The sequence below is a fragment of the Gymnodraco acuticeps genome, unplaced genomic scaffold, assembly GCF_902827175.1.
Source record: "Gymnodraco acuticeps unplaced genomic scaffold, fGymAcu1.1, whole genome shotgun sequence".
NCBI lineage: Eukaryota > Metazoa > Chordata > Actinopteri > Perciformes > Bathydraconidae > Gymnodraco > Gymnodraco acuticeps.
Window position 1 is genome coordinate 2472158 of NW_022991187.1, and position 23455 is coordinate 2495612.

At 43.8% G+C, this 23455-nt stretch overlaps 1 protein-coding gene across 4 annotated transcripts in view; it reads left to right on the plus strand.

The window, feature by feature from the left end:
• Positions 1 to 911: 911 nt before the first annotated feature.
• The window catches only part of cemip2 (cell migration inducing hyaluronidase 2), a 43516-nt gene continuing 20972 nt past the window's right edge, over positions 912 to 23455 (plus strand). Inside the window, exons 1-9 of one of the 4 annotated variants that reach the window (XM_034238349.1) lie at positions 912 to 1171; positions 4569 to 4920; positions 5044 to 5184; positions 6141 to 6708; positions 15913 to 16082; positions 16882 to 17073; positions 18366 to 18535; positions 20377 to 20589; positions 22683 to 22888. In XM_034238349.1, coding sequence (XP_034094240.1) covers positions 4587 to 4920; positions 5044 to 5184; positions 6141 to 6708; positions 15913 to 16082; positions 16882 to 17073; positions 18366 to 18535; positions 20377 to 20589; positions 22683 to 22888 — 1994 coding nt within the window. In that variant the 5' untranslated portion in view covers positions 912 to 1171; positions 4569 to 4586. Of the gene's footprint in view, positions 1248 to 4535; positions 4921 to 5043; positions 5185 to 6140; positions 6709 to 15912; positions 16083 to 16881; positions 17074 to 18365; positions 18536 to 20376; positions 20590 to 22682; positions 22889 to 23455 lie in introns of all 4 variants that reach the window. The other 3 variants (XM_034238351.1, XM_034238350.1, XM_034238352.1) reach the window with 3 other exon arrangements.

Here is a 23455-nt window from a genome sequence, read left to right on the forward strand (position 1 = left end):
TAGTAGTAGTAATGGAGTATTGAAAGTATACATCTCTACACAACCAGCAGGTGGCAATGTGGCTCAGTTTTAAGCCCCTCCCCTTCAGTTCGTGGTCGTGGTGAAGCGTTCAAAGACTCCTCGGATTTCATTCATTCCTTCTTAGAAAGCCTTTTAAATGTGGGATAGATACACTCATGTCACATATGACTTCATTGTAGGCTTGATCACATGCAAAACCAGCCAGTGGGTGTTTCAGCTTCAGCGTTACAAGTACGGTTTTCCATGAATTAACTTTTTCTGTTACCATGCACTCACAATTTACTGAAAATCACAGTCAAACTGTAAGTATGGAAGCTAGACGTGTTGACATTTGTTCAATACTGGCATATTGTCACAGCAGTCATCTCATGATCTCATGATAAGAGGAGTAACTAAAAACCATGAGAGGATTATAAAAAAATTATTTGGCAGCAATTTTGCGAAGAAGCTTTTTGTTAAAAAATATTTCACAGTTCCAGCTTCTTGAACGTGAAGATGCACTGCTTTTGCTTTATCATGTTTTTTTTCTTCAAGCAATGAGTATTTGTACTCCATACACTTTAAGTAGGCTACATTTTCCTAATCGTAGGTAAATACTTCTACTCAAGTACCATTCGAACTTTTACTTCAGAATCATGATCTGTTTTGTTACCAATAGGTTTGCAAATATGAGGAATTAATTAATTAAATGGTGAGTTTAACAAGACACAGAAAGTAAGTAAGAAAGTATACTTTTTTTAATTTAAGAAACGAGTCAAAAATAGGACTTTTATAACAAAATCTTAAAAAAAATATTGTAATTGTACCTTGAATACGTTTTCCACCACTGATCATTTCTAATACTTATCATGAATTCTCAATCTCATGTATCTCAAGGGCTCATCACTGTTTTTGCCCGATGAGCCCTGAACGCATCATCACTTCCTCCCTCCAAGCCGCGCCTGGTTTCTCTCGGTGGGACAGAGGGGCTGAGCGACGGACGGACGACAGCCCATCAGCAGAAAAAACACCATGTGAAGAGACGCTATAAAGAAAGGGACAAGGAAAGAAGACTTGAGAACTTATTTGTCTCTCCACCACCGGGTCAGCGTTTCCAAAGGCTCGGCAGAGAGCGAATGGATAGAGCGGGAGAGGAGCAGTCTTACCCACGGTACGTCCCGGACATTGTGTCTGTCTGTCAACGCTGGGGGTGGAGGAGGACTCACCGGGGAACACTTTAAATAGAGGTTTGTTTTTTATATAGTAAACAAGCTCTGTATTTGGGTTATTACGTTACTAAAACGTGCCAGTTGTTTTTTGTGTGTCCATGCTAACGGTTAACAGTTGTAAACGGTGCGTTGCCAACGTTACGTGTCTCTCTCAACGATTAAGTTACCTTGACTGTCAAAGTGGAGAAAAGCCACTTTTATCAGAACCAACATCTGTTTTAATATCTCTAACTTAACCTTCTGTCATGTGTTATCCTTTAGCTTTTTTGTAGTGATAAGTGTGCTATAGACAGTGGTGGAAAGTAACTAAGTACATTTACTGAAGTACTGTTGTACTATTTTGACATGTTTGTACTTTACTTGTAGTTCCATTTAATGCTTCTTTATACTTCTACTCCACTACATTTCAGAGGCAAATATTGTACTTTTTACATCTATTTAACACTCACAGTTACTTTGTACATGTAAAACACATTATATGCTGATATGGTATATTGCAGTACAGTATTACTATCTACACAGTATTTTATAGTATCTACATTTGGTCCACATTGACAAACTACAATACTAACATTATTTGGCATATATAAAAACATGAACATATATTAAACACAACAATATAATACTATGAAAAGATCCATTATGCTTAACGAGTTAATTTTGATACTTGAAATACATTCAGCTGATAATTCATCTGTACTTTATATTATTCTGAAATAGGCCATTGTGCAGCATGAGTACTTTTTGTACTTTAAGTATATTTTGATGCTAATACTTTTACTCAAGTGAAGGATCTGAGTACTTCTCCCATCACTGGCTATAAACTACCCGAGGGGACCCTTACAAATATAGTGTTTCTATATCGTTAAGAAAAGTGGAGGGCCAAAACAATAACCATAAATCAACATAAGTCAGATGCTCCCTCAATCAATGCTCACTTACTGTAAGTGTGTTTGTGTTGTTGTGACAGCGCTGTGTCAGCTACAGTTTTGTGTTAATAAAGTGAACACGTGGCTTAATGTTTTGTTACACTGCCAAACGATATGATTTACACCAAAGGTCTGTCCCGCTTTGACTCCAGTGTTTCCCCCACATCTGTTTGAGATTCAGAAGCTCTGAAATCAGAGAAATATGAGAGTGAGGGAGGCAATAAGTGCACCCTTGCTTATGAGGAAGCAGAGCAGCTGTGAAGCCTTCTGATGGGTGTGTAATTCTCTTATTCTCAACAGCCACAAGATGATTCAAAACCAGACAATGACACAAAATAATGGCAGCAGCAGTCACCATCTTGTGCCAAATGTGAGCTCTTATTCTGTTAAATGCACTCCTATAATTGTCTCTTTCTTTGATAATGCTATTGGGAACGATTCCCAAGCATCAAGAGTTCCTCCTAACACATGTGATTCAATGGCACAATAGACATAAATGTTTCAATCCATAGTCAAATATCAGCGGTGTCTTCATCCAGCCATTGTTCTAATTTTGTGAGGCTTGCAGCGTACAAAGCTTTTCCAAGAATGTAATCCCAGGACATAATTATATGGATTTAGAGTGTGATTTACAGCATTTGAATACCCCCAAGGTGAGTGAGTCCACAACTCTTTTATGCTCTGACAGTTCACTTCGTAGCAGGGGAGCGGGCCCTCCCTCTTTATGGTCAGGAATGTGAATAAAAACATCGCTTGAGATACGCTTATAAAGACTAATGTCTGGGGGGTCATCTCATCACAGGGCTCCCGTCTGAAGCAGTGCACAGGCCGTGAGAATATGAACATCTAAAGGAAAGACTGCCTGTCTTAAAGACATTCCAGTTTAGGTTGAGATGGAGACTGAAGAGCTTCTGGTTCGGACAGAGACACTGTAATGGATGATGCAGGTTGAAGTGTGTGAACAAGCTGCTCTTGGCCATGGCTCTTACTGCGTAGATCACTGAGCCCCTTGTTGAGCAGCTCTTGATTGTACATTGCTTTGTTTATCAGTTGAAGAGGTTTGTTGTGCTCTGGGCTAAAATGATGACAAATTGGCTTGGCAAGACAATGGACGGTTGTGTGTCTGTCAGTGGATCGTGTGACTGTGAACCGCTGATACACACTCGGACAGTTTCGAGCCTGAAACTCATCACTTTCAGTCAGGGTGTCTTTGGTTTAAAGGAGCCTGTTTTAGACAATTGTTGCAGTTTCTCACTTTTAACAACCTCTTAAAACTGTCTCATTCATCAAGTGATGCGGCCAGAATCCAACACGTGAAATCTAAAACTAGCTGACTTGTTGTTGATGTAGTAGCAGGCTGTAGTGTTAATAAAGTGCTACAGGCTGTTTGTCTTAAAGAAAAGTGCCATTTAAGCCTTTTTTCAGTGTCATTTCCTCTACCCCTGCAGGTGTGTGTCCATTTGACCTTTCTATGTGTGTGTGTGTGTGTGTGTGTCCATAGCTTCAATGTGTGCTACCTCCCCCAAGTGTGTATTATAAAGTGTGTATGGCTCGGGCTGGTGCACTCTCCTCTACTGTAATTGGTGCCATCTGTTTTGGCCGTGTTAACGTAGTGTAAGGAATGTTGCGATCCATTATTCACCTCCTTCTTTTCTGTGGACAGGAGCAGCCAATGTCACTCTGTCTGAGCCAAACAGCCAGGGAATATGCCCACTGTTTCTGATTGAAGTCAGTCTGTTCAAGAGCCACACCCAGGACCTTAACCTGGAGGTCCAGCAGCGAGATGGATGCTCCGAGGGTTATTGCTGTTTCCCTAGAATCAGCCTTTTCATCCTTCACCCCCTACGGTTTTTACTGTCCCGTTATGCTCTTACGGTCTTCTTCCTCCCTCCTGACATCTTTAGTCTGAACTCTTCTCTGTTAAACTCCTTGTTTGTCTCATCCACTTTATTTGACTATTTAACCAGCTTACTTGCCCACAGTTTATGCTTTAAACTTTGTGTTATTTCAATTTCTTTATGACAACAAACCAATTACTTCAGCCTAAAAGGCCGTTAAAACAATGTTATTATCTGAAGTTATTACCAAATAGGCAATAGACCTTCGAGGATGTTTTTTTCCCGAATAGTTTGGAATCACCGTCAGTGAATCCATATTAGGGATTCACAATTAATCAAACTTAAATACATCTTTTTTACAGGCAAAATATGTGTAAGTATTATTCTGAATTCGGTATTTTGTTGGGCAGACATGTCCCGCGTTTTCTAATGACCTAATCAAATATATTTTCATGGTACAAACACTCCCTCCAATATTGCGAATCATATCCCAATTATAATATCCCAACAATTATGTTTTTTTCTCCCAATTCTTGTAGCCCTGATCCACATCGTCCTCTTCCTCTCCTCAGGTAGCAGACACGGATACCATGCCGACGAGCGATGGCCCCAGCCGCTTCCCGGTCTTTGTGGCCCCGCCCAATGGAAACCACCCGAGGCCCCCGGGTTATGTCCCCGGTCGGGTGGCTCCAGTGCGCTCGCCACATCCTGCCAAAGCTCCCCCACCTCCACCGATGAAACCTCTCGGCCCCCCGCCAGAGCGACGAGCCACGTTCAACCTGTCAGAGGAGAACCAGCGCAGGGAGCGTGACCAGAACCTCCAGAAGAAAAAAAACAGCTTAATCTGCTTCGGAGTGTCCATCGGGGCTTTCTTCCTCACCCTCATCCTTGTTCTCAGTCTCTCAAGTGGAGACATTTTAGATGGTCAGTATTCAAATGTTATGTTTTTTTTTTCTTTTTATGTCTTTATGTTACCAATGGCCTCCTGGATTTAACGTAGGAGATTCATTAAGTATATCCACTGTCACTGATTGGTTCTGTTTGCAGAAAACTGTCCGGACCACGACCTGTCCCTCAGCAGCTGGAGCCCAGGCCACCAACCAGAGAAGGCTGTTATCGTCAGGAGTGGACATCTGTTTAGGCTGGAGTCTTCTGCCACCTTCCATTCTATAACCATCCAGTCAGGAGGTGAGCACACAGCAGCATTGATGGACGCACGTTTATTAAATAAAGTCACATTGTTTAGGAGTTCAGCTTTTTGATGATTTTTCGCTATTTTCGTGTCATCCACACAAAATGCTAAATCTTATGAGATTTAAAAGACATCAAAAATATATTTGCATTGGTGAAACATTTTATTTCATCCAATTCTTTAAAGGTCCCATGACATGGCCATTTCTACTGATCATAATTCCATTGTTGAGGTCTACTAGAATAGATTTACATTGTTCAATGTTCCAAACTCACATTGGTTTCTCATACAGCATCTCTGTATAATATGTGTATTCACTCTCTGTCCTAAATGCCTTGTTGGAGCTCCCCAACCCCCCCCCCCCCCACTCCCTGTGAGCCCACAGTGCTCTGATGTGTGTTTGTTAGCAACCAGAAAATGACACCAGTAATGACAAACAGATGAGAATGCTGCGTGGGGTCTGGGTGCCGTGTTGGCGGGACGTTGCGGGGCTCGCTGAAATGGAGGTCATTTTAAAAAAAAGATCTCCTTTATGTCCTCTTAGACAAAAAACAAGAACCCATAGTTCTTCCTTTCACGCCAGAGTCTGTCCTCTGGAGATGCAATAAACCTTCCAGTCTCTAGACATGACTGTGCACTGGGATATTTGTCTTTTGTCTAAATTATATTTCACATTAAGTGAATTATTATTATTAATTCTTTATGAAACTTCACCTAAATAACTTGTGTATCAAATATCCACTGAAAGTATGCTCTTAGCTCTTAGTCTTCAAAAAAATACAAAATAAATCTGGAAACTGAACGACCAATCTTTCAAGTAAAGTAATGTTTTCAACTCCTCAGCCCAGAGAGGACAAAACAAAATGTCATAGTTTTACATCTGATTTATTTATTGAGTCGATGTAACATACAGCACAAATAACTCGTATTGTTTTTCTCTGCCTCTTCCCAGGTAAGGTCGTTTTTGCAGACAACGCTGACGGCTCCAAAAACATCACCCTGAGGACCCGCCACATCCTCATAGAAGACGGTGGAGCCCTTCACATCGGGGCTCCCAAATGTCGCTACCGTTCCAACGCCACAGTTGCCCTGGTGGGTCGCTCCGACGACAAGGCGGTCGCTGCAGTGCCCGGCATGGGCCGCAAGTTCATAGGTGTGATGGGCGGTGGGACTCTGGAGCTTCACGGTGCTGAGAGGGTGTCCTGGTCACTGCTGACCCGAAGTGTCCCGGCCTCCGGTCTGAACACGGGGGGTTACTCCTTCCTGCGAAACTTCAGCAGAGGCATCAACCTGCGCGTGGTGGACCAGGACACGGCTGCTGTGCTGCTGTGCGAACGCTACGACACGCACGACTCCCGAAATGACAGCCGGCGGCTCACCCAGCTGCTGCGGACCCTCCCCGAGGGCCGCATCGTCACGCTGGCTGTGGGAGACTCGGCTGTCAAAAGTCTTCTGGACGAAACTAAGAAGGCCATTGAAGAAAAGCTCGGCAGCAGCTTCGTCTATGATCTCAAATACAGGTAGATTGAATGAATTATTATTATCAAAACGTTGACATTAATTAGGTGTATAATGTCAATACATTTCACATAATTGTATTAGGTTAATGAAAGCAGTAATTTTAAGTTGAACCTAATATTTAAACGTACTATTATTACTTTAAACCAGGGGTGTCAAACTCAAGGCCCGGGGGCCAGATCCGGCCCGCGACTTCATTTTATGTGGCCCCACAAGAGCTTGCCCCGCAGGTGCATTTATACATGGAGCACAATGCATCTCAAATTTGAATTATTTCTCAGATTTGACTTTTCTTCTTCTAAATATGCCTTTTTTTGGGATTTTTCTTTTCTTTTTAAATCATTTTGTGACATTCTCACTGAAGAGACTTGCAATTATTTGCCCCAGACTTCTGCTTTCAGACGTAGTTAATTATGAAGTTATTACCCTATCTGATAATAATCCAATGCAGAGGTAATGATGTAATATAATACATTATTTTATATATATTCAATATTTATATATGTATTTTTATATAGTATTAAAGTTACAACCGGTCCTTTAAGTGCAACCACAATGCGAATGTAGCCTGTGATGAAATTGAGTTTGACACCCCTGCTTTAAACTAACCTAATACAGTAATGTAAAATCTGTCGACATAATACATTCAATCGAAGTCAACGTTTTAGTTTTCCAGTGTAGACTTGTTAATGGTGTTTTTTCAGTAATAGTACTTATAGTAGGTTTGTGTTGCCCTGGCAAGTGTCTCTGTATACAATAATGTGTGAGTGGGGTTGTTCCCCTGCTGTGTCGCAGAAGCTCTTGTGTTGGTTCTCCATGGTGTGTTGTCTTTGTTAGTGTTTGGGAGTGTTTGTTTATTCTAGGTCTCCTGGGGCTGATAAAGGCGGTTAATGTGTTTTTCTTCGTAAGACCCCACACTTTATGGACTGAGAGCAGCAGCATTCTGATTATGCCCATCCTCCCTGGAGAATGTCCTCTTTCATCTATGTCTTTTTTCATTTGTAATGTTCCCTTGAATTGTTTTTAAGTTGTTTCTCTTCCTGTTTTTGCTACATCATGTTCTGCCTGAAAAGGAAGCACGTACAGGATAATGGGCTCAGGGTCAAAGAGTTTCCAGGATTTGCGCAAAATGTGGCGATCCAAGAGATTTGATGTTTATAATGAGAATTGACGGATACTATAGGTTTGAGCATCGCCCTATCCACATAGACTGATAATCTTTCTTTCAAATCTTAAAGCTCATAAACTAAGGTAATTGGATTTTGACTTTACCTTAGGGTTTTCTGTTACCGCCACTCAAACATGTATTTTAAAGTGTTTAGCATTTCTCTCTAAGTTATTTGTAGCTCGGGCTGGTCTTGTCCTTGGTTGACTGAAAAGCCAAGTGCTACGCCAGATTCTCCAGTGTCACATATCACCTACGGGCTGGGTGCCAAGTCTTTAAACAAATCTCAGATGAATCACACAACCAAGCCCTGCATACAGTATGTTAAGAGGTGTTTGTGGTGTGTGCGCACCAATAAGTTAACAGTATGCACTCTCTTCTTATCATGTCACTTTTATTGGAGTGGGGATTTGAAGCTTTCTGTGGATTTGCCTGTGGTTGTGAGGAAACACACAGCACACATTTTACGAGAGAGCATGCAGTTTAATGTCTCGTTAAAGTCACTTAATGTTAGGCTGAGTGATTTTAGCCTGAAAGAGTCAGGTGGTAAAGGCATGTGACCTTTAGGAGCGTCATGATGGAGTGTAGATGACTTAATGGCTGTTATGGCGTGTTGTGAACAAACGGCAGGGAATGTACCTGAAACTGATTTGTGTTGCTTGTTTGTTCCAAGCTTTTTGTTAATGTGCGTTAGCTGTAACACCTGGGTGTGGACGGACAAGCGCAATATTCAGTTAGCACAATATTTGGAAAAGGTTAAATATGTGAAAATATCAGAATACTTTACCGTATTGTAGGGCTGCACGATATTGGAAAAAACTGATATTGCGATATATTTTTTATTTATTTTATTGCGATATGAACAAAATACAGGAATTGAAGAAAAGACAATTTTTTTTGGCCGCAAACCATCCTTTCTTGAACTTTAATGCTTTACAATTGTATTTTTTAAACTATATTTAACCGGATGAAGGATTTTAGTCACGGACATCTGGGTCTTAAGTTATCAGAGCAACAAGCTGAGCTAGCTCGGTTAGCAGCGCCGAACTGCCCTGGAGAAACACATGAAAATACTTTATTCAGTGCTTTTACCTTTAATCACCGTCCGGTTGCTTTGGAGATTTGATTGTGATTGGTGGTTTGCTGTGCATGCAGAGCCTGCATGTCACTCACTCAAGTACCCCTGGCATGAGAGCCGCGCAAGTTTTCCTTTTGTAGCAAGCAGCAAAAATAATTGTAACATGACGTGTTTGAGTTAATTTGCCTACTTAATATCGCACGTGAAAAAAAGAAAATAACGTACTGCGATGTGAATATCGCGATTATCGTCACGACACGATATATCGTGTAGCCCTACCGTATTGTGAAGCTGCAGAGAAGTCCCAGCTACAGACTCAATTGAAAATAAAACTATATGTTTGGTATAGATCCTTTAAAAAAGTTACGCCATAATCATTTATAGAATTTGTATTAATGATAATGTGAATAATGTTTTCAAAATCATCATTACATCTAATATCGCGTATATTTCGCAATTGAAATGTCAGTCGAATGAATTGCAATCAGTGTATTTTTTCCAAATTGTGCAGCCATAGTGCCTTTTCATAACCCTTGTGATATACAGTAACTTATGATTGATTTGAAATAACCATTAAACCACATTTCAGTCCGAATACCCCTGATTTGATATAAGCTCATCTCAGCATCAACCCTCCTTCCTGCCCTTGATACATGTACGGCTTGGCTCCTGCCTCGTGTCTGTTGACCTTCTCCGCCTTTAATCTTTGTCTCTCAGGAAAACACTCAAACTTAAACACACGTAATCATGCCGGTCTGCGTTTGCTATTTCCTGTAAAACAATGAGGTTGTTAAAATGCGAGTGGACATCAAATCAAGGATGTATGGGGAAAGGAAGAAGTGAAATGAGCGCTGTGTCTGCACACGTCACACACTGGGCCGCAGTGAAAGTGGACTTTAAAAATTAGCTAATGGCTAAATAATCCAAATATAGTTCTCCAAGAAGTAGATACAGTGTTTTACTTCTTTTGTATTATGTTTCAAATGTGCTGTGAGTTGCTGGTGTTACTGGAGATACATCTTATTTATTATAAAGCTGAATTTGGTTTATTGAACATGAATTCTTTCACACAGAGTGACGTCACGAGCTACCCACAATGCAACACGCGCCATATAAATATATATAAATGCGCCATTTTCCTGGAGGTGCTAATATCCTGGAGGTGCTAATATAAACAGCTAGCTAACTAGCCAGGCAGAGCGCACTAGGTTTTTTTTCTGAATTAACGACCGAAGAAATCGCTGCATGTCTTCGGATTACATCTCTGGACTTGAGGGGTGTGCTCTAGGTCGTTACCAGCGTAAACTAGAGCTGTGTGGGTCGTTACAGACTGCCTGCAGATGCATGGAAAAACGACAGTGGCCTTCGTCGATTTTGGCTGCATCTACGTCTAATTTCTGGAAACACCAGGTGAATACCCCACTTGTCACAATAATATTATCATGCCATTGCATATATGTGGTATTTTAGAGTTGACTAGATATTGATCAAGGCAATAGACTATGATATTCAGCACAGGAAGCTTAGCAACACCTAGACGGTGTACGGCTGCTTGCACCTCGCGTAAAACGGCGCAGACCGGAAGTACGGTGTCGCGCTCGGCCCAATACCCGTATGTGTGTGTGAAAGAATATGTCTTTTGGCTTGTTTGGAGTTATTCCTTAAAGCTAACGACATGACATTTAAAACCTCCAAGGCTACACGTGTCATCCTTTAGGTCAGTGATTCTCAAATGGGGGTACGCGGACCCCTAGGGGTACATTGGGGTACTGCAGGGGGTACGTGAGGTAAAAATAAATAAAAAGGTTAATTAAAAAAAGACCATGCATGATTACAAAAATAATCTTAGTACAATAAGTTAAATGGAAAATACAATTGTATATAAAATATTCCTAGAACCACTAAGGGGGTCCTCATATAAACATGTTACATTTGTGTATTGTATTTATAGTTTTTAATAATATATCATTTGTTCATTGGTTTGTTAAACATATATTAATTCAATTGAAAAACTCCTTGGAAAAATCTTTTTTTTCTGCATAAAGATGAAAATATCCTTAGTTTGTTGTAATTCATGCATTAAGGAGTTAATACATCAAATGTCTGCTCACCACCTCAAGCTCAACCTTGACAAGACTGAGCTGCTCTTCCTCCCGGGAAAAGATTGTCCCACTCTTGACCTAACAATCAACATCGGCACCTCTATTGTTTCCCCGACTCAGACTGCAAGGAATCTGGGTGTGACCCTAGATAACAACCTGTCCTTCACTGCAAACATCGCTGCTACAACCCGCTGCTGCAGATACACGCTTTACAACATCAGGAAGATACGTCCCCAGCTGACTCAGAAAGCGACTCAGGTTCTGGTCCAGGCTCTCGTCATCTCACGCCTAGACTACTGCAACTCCCTCCTGGCTGGTCTACCTGCATGTGCCATCCAACCTCTGCAGCTCATCCAGAATGCAGCGGCTCGTCTGGTCTTCAACCTTCCTAAATTCTCCCACACCACTCCGCTCCTCCGCTCCCTTCACTGGCTTCCGGTAACTGCTAGAATCCACTTCAAGACACTGGTACTTGCGTACCATGCTGCGAATGGATCTGGCCCTTCCTACATCAAGGACATGGTTAAACCGTACACCCCAGCGCGTGCACTACGCTCTGCATCAGCCAAACGACTCTCTGCGCCCTCGCTGCGAAGGGGACCCAAGTTCCCATCGGCGAAAACACGTGGGTTTGCTGTCCTGGCTCCAAGATGGTGGAATGAGCTCCCCATTGACATCAGGACAGCAGATAGCTTGCACATCTTCCGGCGCAAACTGAAAACTCATCTCTTTCGACTCCACTTCGAGCGTTAGAACTATTAACGAAGCACTTTTATACTAATAAAGGACTGGCTTACCTAAAGCCAGTTGAGTAGCACTTGAAATGTTTGGCTCTATGAAACCTGATGTACTTATATGATTCTGTTTTCTTCAAGGTTGTGTCTTCCTGGTCGAATGTACTTATTGTAAGTCGCTTTGGATAAAAGCGTCAGCTAAATGCAATGTAATGTAATATAATGTAATCAAACACTGAGGGAACATCACTCTATTGTAATTATTTATATAGGCTTTTTCTGTCAAAAATGTCCGGGGTCGGTCAGGGGGTACTTGGCTGAGAAAATGTTTCAAAGGGGGTACATTACTGGAAACAGTTTGAAAAGCACTGCTTTAGGTCATACACCCTCTCAATCCCTTTCCCCACCCACACCCTCAAGCTCCCCTGATCAAATGATTCCAGACTCTCCTTCTCATTTAATCATTGTAATATCATTTATTATACATTTGTTCACATTCCTGCGTTATCAGATAGTTTGCAATGGATTGAGAAGAGAGGCTTTGGAGTAAAAATAAAGAGTTGAAATGTGGCAGGTACGCCCCGGCCCCTTAATCCTCTGAGACACTTTCGTTTTTTTCACCTTTCGTTTTGTATCATTTCATGATAAACACTGTGATTGGCCCCGTCCCAACCTGCGCTAGGATCACTGCAGACATTTGCTGTGCCTTCAGGGCGATACAATAGTGACTTATTTCAACTCAAACACAGGGTAACATTTTGCAGTTCAGGTCACACCCTCTATCGGACCGGCTGTCTCATCTGTAAGATATTACGATCACTGGATTTGAATGTCCTGTTTACATTTTCAATCACTGAGACTGGGCCGCTACTTCTGGTGCTTCCACTCGAGACTGCAGTTACATCGGCAAAGAGTAGAGACCGTTGACTAGGGCTGCACAATGAATCACAATGTTATTGATGTACTAGTTCAATATCCAAATTGCAAGGAGAACAATATTTGTTAAACGGATGAATTAAGTTTGATGGTGCTCAAGTTATCCCAACCCATTCATTTTATTCTACTGTCTTATTTTAGCTACATTTGTATTTGTTACGGATCCTCTTTAAAAAGCATATTATTAATATTGTGATAAACCTTTAAAGCAAAAGCAGGATTCTGATGCTTGGATGATTCTTTCCTCTTACATCGTAAATCACATCACAATTGCAATACCTCTCAAAATAATCGCAATAAGATTTATTTCTCACAAATCGTGCGGTGCTGCTGATGGTGAGTTTGCCATTTAAATGATGAGCCAAGTGACTTGATAATAAACCATTAATAACTGCTTTTACTTTCCACTACAATTATTTTCATCATTCAGAAAGAATGTGTTTCAAAGCTTGAGCCCTGAATCGGGTCCGTATGTTGTTCTTTGATGACGATGTGTTAAACTAGTCTATGTATTAGGGCTGCTCAATTAATCGTATTTTAATCGCGATTATGGCTTGCAACGATTACGAAAACAACGTAATCGAAATATAACGATTCTTTTTTTAATTATTATTATTCTTTTTTTTTTTTGTATTGGTTTTTCAGTTGTTATACTTAAAGTTCAGGGTGATCAACTGTTAGAAACACACTGCTCACATCTTTTACTCCAATAAATTGATGTTTTCAAAGTAAACGGATAATCGTTTTTAATAATCGTGATATCAATTATTGACCCAAATAATCCAGATTATGATTTTTGCCATAATCGAGCAGCCCTACTATGTGTTGTGATTTCTGAAAATGACTCCCTCTCCTGACGTGTCTCTCCCCTTGTCCCTCTGCTCTCCCCCCTTGGCCCTCTGCTCTCCCCCCTTGTCCCTCTGCTCTCTCCCCTTGTCCCTCTGCTCTCTCCCCTTGTCCCTCTGCTCTCTCTCCTTGTCCCTCTGCTCTCCCCCCTTGGCCCTCTGCTCTCCCCCCTTGGCCCTCTGCTCTCTCCCCTTGTCCCTCTGCTCTCCCCCCTTGGCCCTCTGCTCTCCCCCCTTGGCCCTCTGCTCTCCCCCCTTGGCCCTCTGCTCTCCCCCCTTGTCCCTCTGCTCTCTCCCCTTGTCCCTCTGCTCTCTCCCCTTGTCCCTCTGCTCTCTCTCCTTGTCCCTCTGCTCTCCCCCCTTGGCCCTCTGCTCTCCCCCCCTTGGCCCTCTGCTCTCTCCCCTTGTCCCTCTGCTCTCCCCCCCTTGGCCCTCTGCTCTCCCCCCTTGGCCCTCTGCTCTCTCCCCTTGGCCCTCTGCTCTCCCCCCTTGGCCCTCTGCTCTCCCCCCCTTGTCCCTCTGCTCTCTCTCCTTGTCCCTCTGCTCTCCCCCCTTGGCCCTCTGCTCTCTCTCCTTGGCCCTCTGCTCTCTCCCCTTGTCCCTCTGCTCTCTCCCCTTGTCCCTCTGCTCTCTCTCCTTGTCCCTCTGCTCTCCCCCCTTGGCCCTCTGCTCTCTCCCCTTGGCCCTCTGCTCTCCCCCCTTGGCCCTCTGCTCTCCCCCCTTGGCCCTCTGCTCTCTCCCCTTGTCCCTCTGCTCTCCCCCCTTGGCCCTCTGCTCTCCCCCCTTGGCCCTCTGCTCTCTCACCTTGGCCCTCTGCTCTCCCCCCCTTGTCCCTCTGCTCTCCCCCCTTGTCCCTCTGCTCTCTCACCTTGGCCCTCTGCTCTCTCACCTTGGCCCTCTGCTCTCTCCCCTTGGCCCTCTGCTCTCTCCCCTTGGCCCTCTGCTCTCTCCCATTGGCCTTCTGCTCTCTCCCCTTGGCCCTCTGCCCCCCCCCCCCCCCTTGGCCCTCTACTCTCCCCCTTGGCCCTCTGCTCTCTCCCCTTGGCCCCCTTGGCCCTCTGCTCTCTCCCCTTGGCCCTCTGCTCTCTCCCCTTGGCCCTCTGCCCCCCCCCCTTGGCCCTCTACTCTCCCCCTTGGCCCTCTGCTCTCTCCCCTTGGCCCTCTGTCCCTCTGCTCTCTCCCCTTGGCCCTCTGTCCCTCTGCTCTCCCCCCTTGGCCCTCTGTCCCTCTGCTCTCTCCCCTTGGCCCTCTGTCCCTCTGCTCTCTCCCCTTGGCCCTCTGTCCCTCTGCTCTCCCCCCTTGGCCCTCTGTCCCTCTGCTCTCCCCCCTTGTCCCTCTGCTCTCTCTCCTTGTCCCTCTGCTCTCCCCCCTTGGCCCTCTGCTCTCTCTCCTTGGCCCTCTGCTCTCTCCCCTTGTCCCTCTGCTCTCTCCCCTTGTCCCTCTGCTCTCTCTCCTCCTTGTCCCTCTGCTCTCCCCCCCTTGGCCCTCTGCTCTCTCCCCTTGGCCCTCTGCTCTCCCCCCTTGGCCCTCTGCTCTCCCCCCTTGGCCCTCTGCTCTCTCCCCTTGTCCCTCTGCTCTCCCCCCTTGGCCCTCTGCTCTCCCCCCTTGGCCCTCTGCTCTCTCACCTTGGCCCTCTGCTCTCCCCCCTTGTCCCTCTGCTCTCCCCCCTTGTCCCTCTGCTCTCTCACCTTGGCCCTCTGCTCTCTCACCTTGGCCCTCTGCTCTCTCCCCTTGGCCCTCTGCTCTCTCCCCTTGGCCCTCTGCTCTCTCCCATTGCCTTCTGCTCTCTCCCCTTGGCCCTCTGCCCCCCCCCCCCCCCCTTGGCCCTCTACTCTCCCCCTTGGCCCTCTGCTCTCTCCCCTTGGCCCCCTTGGCCCTCTGCTCTCTCCCCTTGGCCCTCTGCTCTCTCCCCTTGGCCCTCTGCCCCCCCCCTTGGCCCTCTACTCTCCCCCTTGGCCCTCTGCTCTCTCCCCTTGGCCCTCTGTCCCTCTGCTCTCTCCCCTTGGCCCTCTGTCCCTCTGCTCTCCCCCCTTGGCCCTCTGTCCCTCTGCTCTCTCCCCTTGGCCCTCTGTCCCTCTGCTCTCTCCCCTTGGCCCTCTGTCCCTCTGCTCTCCCCCCTTGGCCCTCTGTCCCTCTGCTCTCTCCCCTTGGCCCTCTGTCCCTCTGCTCTCTCCCCTTGGCCCTCTGTCCCTCTGCTCTCTCCCCTTGGCCCTCTGTCCCTCTACTCTCTCCCCTTGGCCCTCTGTCCCTCTGCTCTCTCCCCTTGGCCCTCTGTCCCTCTGCTCTCTCCCCTTGGCCCTCTGCTCTCCCCCCTTGGCCCCCCCCTTGGCCCTCTGCTCTCTCCAGGCAGGCGTGGGCTCTGGTCTCGGTGGTGGGTGGAGGAAACGCTTCATGCGCAGAGGACGTCAAGGAACATGAAAACCACAACACAGGAGGAAGAGCTCTGGCAAGGCGCAACTTCACCACCGTCGATGGAGTTGACTTCTCCGTCACCGCCTACAGCGAGTGGAAGACCGGTGAGCTTATGATTGTAGCTTTTCAAACAGCCGTAAGAAAATATCCAGCAACGGTCCATCTTTTTTAGTTTAACCTAATGTCCTGTTGTGGAGCCATGTCTAAGCTATAAACAATAATACTAAGCTGTCCAAGTGACATGGACAGGTTCCTCTGGCTTTGAAGTGGTAAAGTGTTTGGAGAAGTGTGACATGTTGAAGAATGCTTAACAGATCAATCATCTGAACATGAAAGACATTCTTGTGCCTGAGTAGGTGCAGGGGTTTTGTTACTATGACTTTATGACAAATACCAGGTCTACTAGAACACCCACTGTTTATTTTGTGCGGGCGTCCTTGTGCACACCTAATAACATTCACTTTGACAGTGAGTCACTCAACTCTCAAGTGAACAATTATAATTAACTAGTGTACTCCTACTGTGTTTTACTATTATTTGGTGAGATATTGCCCTCGGCGACTAATAACTGCTGGACACACTCATATGATTTATTTTCATTGCTTTACAAAATCTCTCAGTGCTTATTAAACTATTCAGCAGCAATATTCTTCATTTCTATTCAGTGTAAATGAATGAATTCTTTATGCATGCAGAAGAAACAAATCTAATGTCATTTTAATATCCTTTTTTCTCCTTTATCCCCATTCTGTTTCCTAATTCCTTGATTGGAATTAAGAATGAATGGGCTGATCCTAGTGTAATGTTATTTTTGCTAAATGTGTTATGAAAGAAATTCTATAATATAATCAAAAATTCTGTCCTACATGATTTCAGTTTTGCTATTTTCCTTATCTTCCCCAGGCTTCCCCATCACAGGCTTCCAGGTGGATGCTATGGACCAGGTGCTGCTGAACCTGCAGGATGAAGTGCAGCAGACCTGGCAACCCGGGGATCAGATTGTAGTTGCCAGCACAGACTACTCCATGCATCAGGCGGAAGAGTTTACCTTGTTGCCCTGCTCCCACTGCAGCAGCAGGCAGGTCAGGATACAAGGAGGTGTGTGTGTTGGGTTGTGTGTGTGTGTGTGTGTGTGTGTGTGTGTGTGTGTGTGTGGTGTGTGTGTGTGTGTGTGTGTGTGTGTGTGTGTGTGTGTGTGTGTGTGTGTGTGTGTGTGTGTGTGTGGTGTGTGTGTGTGTGTGTGTGTGTGTGTGTGTGTGTGTGTGTGTGTGTGTGTGTGTGTGTGGTGTGTGTGTGTGTGTGTGTGTGTGTGTGTGTGTGTGTGTGTGTGTGTGTGTGTGTGTGTGTGTGTGTGTGTGTGTGTGTGTGTGTGTGTGTGGTGTGTGTGTGTGTGTGTGTGTGTGTGTGTGTGTGTGGTGTGTGTGTGTGTGTGTGGTGTGTGTGTGTGTGTGTGTGTGTGTGTGTGTGTGTGTGTGTGTGTGTGTGTGTGTGTGTGTGTGTGTGACCCTCTGCTTATCAGATTTGCTTCTAATCCTCAGAGACATATAATTTCCTGGTCAGCTGTTGCGGCAATATAAGATAAGAGCAGGCTAAAAAGAGGCTGCCAGCTTATGTTTTTTATAATAACCTCATCTCATAATAACCAGGGTGGTTTTGTGGGTTTTGAAACGTCACCTCGACGTCACATCCTTCCTTTTTCTTCTGCTTCTCCAAAGACTTGATCCAAAATCTGTTAGTTAGTTAGTTTTTGTCCACCTCCCCATCAATATGTTTCCTGATGTCATTCCTCCGTTGACAACAAGCGCCAACTCCCTTCCTGCAGATAAGGGCGTGTTTGTGCGCCTAGATTTAGTTTTTCTGCGTGACCGTGAGGAAGGGCCGAGCAGCTGGAGCGTCGCTGTGTGTTATCATTGGCAGCTGCAGCCTGTGGGCACTGCATCAACAGTTGATTATTTTATGTTCATATGTATTTGATTACTTTTGCTTTACTGTAGTACATTTGTATTATTTCGGTTGGTTGGTTTTGTGGCGTGGGTAGTTGTTTGCTTTCTGGCATACTTCCTGTGACCGACAGTTTCCAGAAATAAAATACCTTAGTTGAGCTTAAATGTCACTTCCTGTTTGCTAACGCGTATTTTACTGAAAGGGTTTGAGTCTAAGAGAAAGGTTCCACAAGAATTAAGGGCTAATTTGTGTTATGTTATTCAGCTAAATTAAATTACTTTCAACAAGTTTTCATCGGCTTCATTTAAAATAAATGGAATGCAATAATTGACATTTGTAACTATACTAAATAATCAGGTTTGTCCAATTATGCACCAGATGTTCCTGTAAAGTGTCAGTTAGTCGTAGCATATGACCAAGAATCTACCTGTGTGTGTGCCCAGGGAAGCCTCTGTACAACCACGTTGGAGAGATCTTAGACGGGGTGGACATGCGAGCCGAAGTGGGTTTGCTCTCCAGAAACATTCTCATCTACGGGGAAATGGAAAACTCGTGCTACGGAAACAACGCGTGCCAGTTCTTCAGCCACGACACCTACGGAGGCCATATAAAGGTGTGTCTTTGTGTGTTTGTGTATGTTATAGCACGGCCCTTGTATAAACTATATGTCTGTATTTGCTAATGTATACGTCTGTAATTTTCAAAATGGCTTTACACGCTCATTTAATCAGCTTGACAGTTTCCATACTGCAGAGTGCAGAGCTAAAATGATCATTTGTTCTATGTTTAAGTGCTCCTTAATTAAAAGGGATTATTCATTTTTTTCTAGTTTTTCTGAATTATGACTACTTCTCATTCTCTCTGTGTTTCTCCTCTTTGCCTCTTCATCTCAAGTGTTTATTCTAAAGACATCATTACATTGCATTTAGCTGAGGCTTTTATCCAAAGCGACTTACAATAAGTACATTCGACCAGGAAGACACAACCTTGAAGAAAACAGAATCATATAAGTACATCAGGTTTCAAGAGCAAAAACATTTCAAGTGCTACTCCACTGGCTTTAGATAAGCCAGTCCTTTATTAGTATAAAAGTGCTTTATTAGTATAAAGTGCTTTGTTAATAGTTCTATTGCTCGAGGTGGAGTCGAAAGAGATGAGTTTTCAGTTTGCGCCGGAAGGTGTGTAAGCTATCTGCCGTCCTGATGTCAATGGGGAGCTCATTCCACCATCTTGGAGCCAGGACAGCAAACCCACGTGTTTTCGCCGATGGGAACTTGGGTCCCCCTCGCAGCGAGGGTGCAGCGAGTCGTTTGGTTGATGCAGAGCGGAGTGCACGTGCTGGGGTGTACGGTTTAACCATGTCCTGGATGTAGGAAGGGCCAGATCCATTCGCAGCACGGTACATCAGATAGATGAGTGTCACACAGGGCTGTAACTGGAGCATCAGGTCCACCTTGACCTACATGGATTTATAAAGCCACTGAGTTCACTTTAATTTGATTAATGATGGTCCTATTTCATTCACTTTGGTGGCAAAAACACAATAACATTCCTTTGGCTCTATGTAACTGCCCCCCTTTGTGCTGGAGGAAATAAATACTCCTTCCTTGTTTCTTTCCACCAGTTTTTACAACATAAACTCTCGGACTATATTACACATTCTGCCTCCAAACTGATTGACCTCCCATGCCTTAAGCTTAAACAACAGTGCAATCACATGTATAGCACTCAGCATTCATTGCATATTTAACTCAATGCATTTGTCACGCAACTCCAAACTGGACATGGATGTAATAACACGTTTGGCAGACGTTTTAACAGTTGTGTTAATATGTATGCATATATGAATGCAAGAACTCATACATGTGTGCGTCCTTGCGTTGATGTTCTGTGTATACCTCAAGTATTCATATCTAGAGGCATCATCTGCAGCATAGATCGTGTGTGTGTGTGTGTGTGTGTGTGTGTGTGTGTGTGTGTGTTAGCTGGAAGCATTGGCCAATACCTCCCTAACAGGAACCAGACTTTGTGAATTATGCCATGCCCACAGAAAACCTCCTAGAGAGCATTGTGCTGCATATTTGTTGTATTGAATTAATAATTGATTCATGTTTGACTTCTTTTGCTCCCCAGTCCATTTGGAGTTTTGGATGTGTGCAATATGTGTTCAGTTTGTGGTTTAACTTCTATAACTCGCATATCTTAATCATCAAGAGGAGCATCAGTGGTGTTGCTGCAGTTTGACTCTGGAGCAGTTGTATCACAGACAAACACAGATAATTGTACTGTAGACCATAATGGGACCACATTGGTAGACAGTGAGCTTTCTCTTGGGGCATCATTTGAACCTTGTGCTGCCCTCCACAAAGCCAGTGAGTTTCCTTTAGCGGTTTAAAAAAGGCTCTTGAATTATTTTGAGTGTTGACCCTTTTCCTTTCTACCAAACATGGGCAGATCTTGGGTAACTTCTCATCCGTGCATCTGTCCCACGTGGAGCTGAAGAACATGGGCCAGCAGGGCGAGATAGGCAGCTACCCGCTCCACTTCCACATGTGCGGGGATGTGGACCAGAGGGGGGGCTACCGGGAGCCCACCTACGTCGACGGACTCTCCATACATCACTCCTTCTCCCGCTGCGTCACCATCCACGCCACCAACGGTCTGCTGGTGAGTAAAGTGTGTGTGTGTGATGAGCAATTGTTCACCGTTAGAGATGACAAAGAAAAAGCAGCTGTCATTACATTGAATCACAGAACAGCTCTCACTAATACGTACCAGATGCTGTTGAATACTCATCATTTGCAGCCTGTTCCCTCCTTCCTTTTTCTTCCTCTCCCTCTCATTATTCTCCTTAATCTCACCCTTCAAACCTGAGATACACTAGTTTGCAAAAAGTGTTTTCAACAAATGTAAATGTTTTTATGTTTAACCCTCCGGTATCATTCGATTGGACGACGCAAATGAGTCATTCCAGACAAAAATGTCCACTGCCAAAAACTTTGATAAAAACATTATATCAAAAGGTTTTTTTCTCAACTTTTTTGGGTTCAATCTTTAAAGCAACTTCCGACCTAATCAAAAATACCACATATTTAATCATTTTCAGGATTTTAACCCTTTAAATGCCATTTTGAATACATGAAATCTCTGTTGTTTTTCATGATAAAAACAGAAAATAAGTTATTTTCCATAGAGAGAGGCGAAGTCCCGCCCATCTACTTCCGCCCCATGGGACCTTATTTCGGAAAAATTATGTATTGAAGTCAATGGAATTCTGCCACGAATTACACACATGATGTTTGTCAATTTTAAAAGATAATTTCCGTGTCAAAAAAGTCACAGTTTGTCTTAAAACTGTTGAAATATAAGACTATGAAAAATACGTAACTAGAAAGACTACAAATACCAGAATCCCAGTTCCGCATGCTGGCTCTTACGAACCGACTAACTCCCCTTGTGTGTATGCACAGCTCTCAACGTGCTCAGACTTGTAGTGATTTTCTCCTCTTTTAATACTTTTCGCCTCATTCTGAAAGAAAGAAGTGAAATGTTTCAACGTGACGGCCGTCTTGGTGTGTGGTGCGAGACGGGAGATGTAGTTCATTGAGCGGTTTCACACAAAACAAAGTGTTACTTCACAGTTTAACACATTTGTATTTTTTTGACTTGCAAAGTTATCTTTTAAATCGACAAACATCATATGTGTATTTCGTGGCACAATTCAAACGGGATCAAAAGATAATCTTTCTCTCCCCATTGACTTCAATACATAATTTCTCCGAAATAAGGTCCCATGGAGCCCCCCCGGAAAGGGAGGGACTTCGCCTCTCTATAATACTGAAACTTTTTTTTCTGACAAATGATTAAATATGTGGTATTTTTGATTAGCGCTGAAGTTGCTTTAAAAATTGAATCCAAAAAAGTAGTGAAAATCTTTTAATATCATGTTTTTATCAAAGTCTTTTGCAGTGGACATTTTTGTCTAGATAAGCGTAGTCGATTAGTTACACAGTGAATTAAAGACCGATTTGAAAAATGTAAATTGGAATTCCAAAATAGATCGAGAAAATAGCCTTGTTACAAAAATCAGGCCATTTGCACCAACACAACCAAAGCTATTGCAAAATGAAAAGTGAAAAATGACCCATATGGACAAAAACGTCCACAGTGATACCGGAGGGTTAAGTGAAATTATGAAACACACATATATCTGTCAACTGCAAAACCATTGCTTCTTTAGGTGTGAGTGTTTGTCCCCCCTTTGACGTCAAACAGGGACTGGTTCACTTTCTGTCCTTGAAGCCACAGTATTGAAAGCAATCTTCCTGTGTGCATCAAGGAAATGGAATTGTACAAAGTTTGGGATAACATTGTTTGACTGCTGTTCTTCCTGTTTCCCTTCTGGCACAGTGACCATGTGAACATTTCTTTATTGCTTGTCTTCTCTGTGGGACAACACAAAAATACGTTCCTTATAGGAAAATATTTGAGGAATTTGAAGTATTCACGGAGCCTGTTCTGTATTTGTCCTGTGGGCCGTTGACGAATACAAGATGGACTCAAATGTGTTTGCCCTCTTGTGTTTACCAAGATGTTATGCATACTTCAATTTGGTGTATGCTACCTCCCTGTTTGGATAGGGAACCTCTCTCATCAATGGGATATAGAATTGTAGCCTCATTCAAGAACTCTACTCTTAAAATCCTCCTTTGGTTCTTTCTCACTTTTAAATATCCTTTGGTCTTATTCCTTTCCTGCAGGTGAAGGACACTGTGGGCTATGACACCCTGGGTCACTGTTTCTTCCTGGAGGATGGGATCGAGCAGCGTAACACCTTCTTCCACAACCTGGGCCTGCTGACCCGCCCCGGGACTCTACTGCCCACCGACCGCAACGAGACCATGTGCACCAGCATCAAGGACAAAGTCTACAAGGGCTACACCCCCTCACCCAGCACAGAGTGCAAGTAAGATATAAGGATAAGGAATTTGTGCATCTCTGGTTGGAGATATGAGCAAACTGATAAAAGACATGCTTTCTGAAACATCATAAAGCATGTCTTTAAATAGCAACACAACCACCGCAAGTCCTGGACAACATCTTGGGATTCCTTACTTTATGATACTGTAAAGTTAGATCATTGGCTGTAGCAATCAATGATTACCAGTGTATGTGCTGTACACCCATCACAATGAATTGAATACGACGTAAGTACACACTTAAAACGATCATCTCAAAATCATCGTTTACATTTTACAGTGTTGTTTTTATTTTGCATTCCTATTCTTGGTGGTGCAGACTTTCTGAACCACCATCATAAACACATGGATGTCCATTTGTATTGTTCTAGAAAGAGGCTCTTTCTCACCAACCATTAATACAAAAGTGCCTTACTGTCAATCAGCAGCAGCTGCATTGCAAAGACCCTGGGGTCTTGTTAAGCAATGAGACTGAGGGTAATTGTAATAATGACAGATAATACCGGTAGTAGGATCACTGACAGCTGAGAATAAGCCAACATCTTGACTGTAAA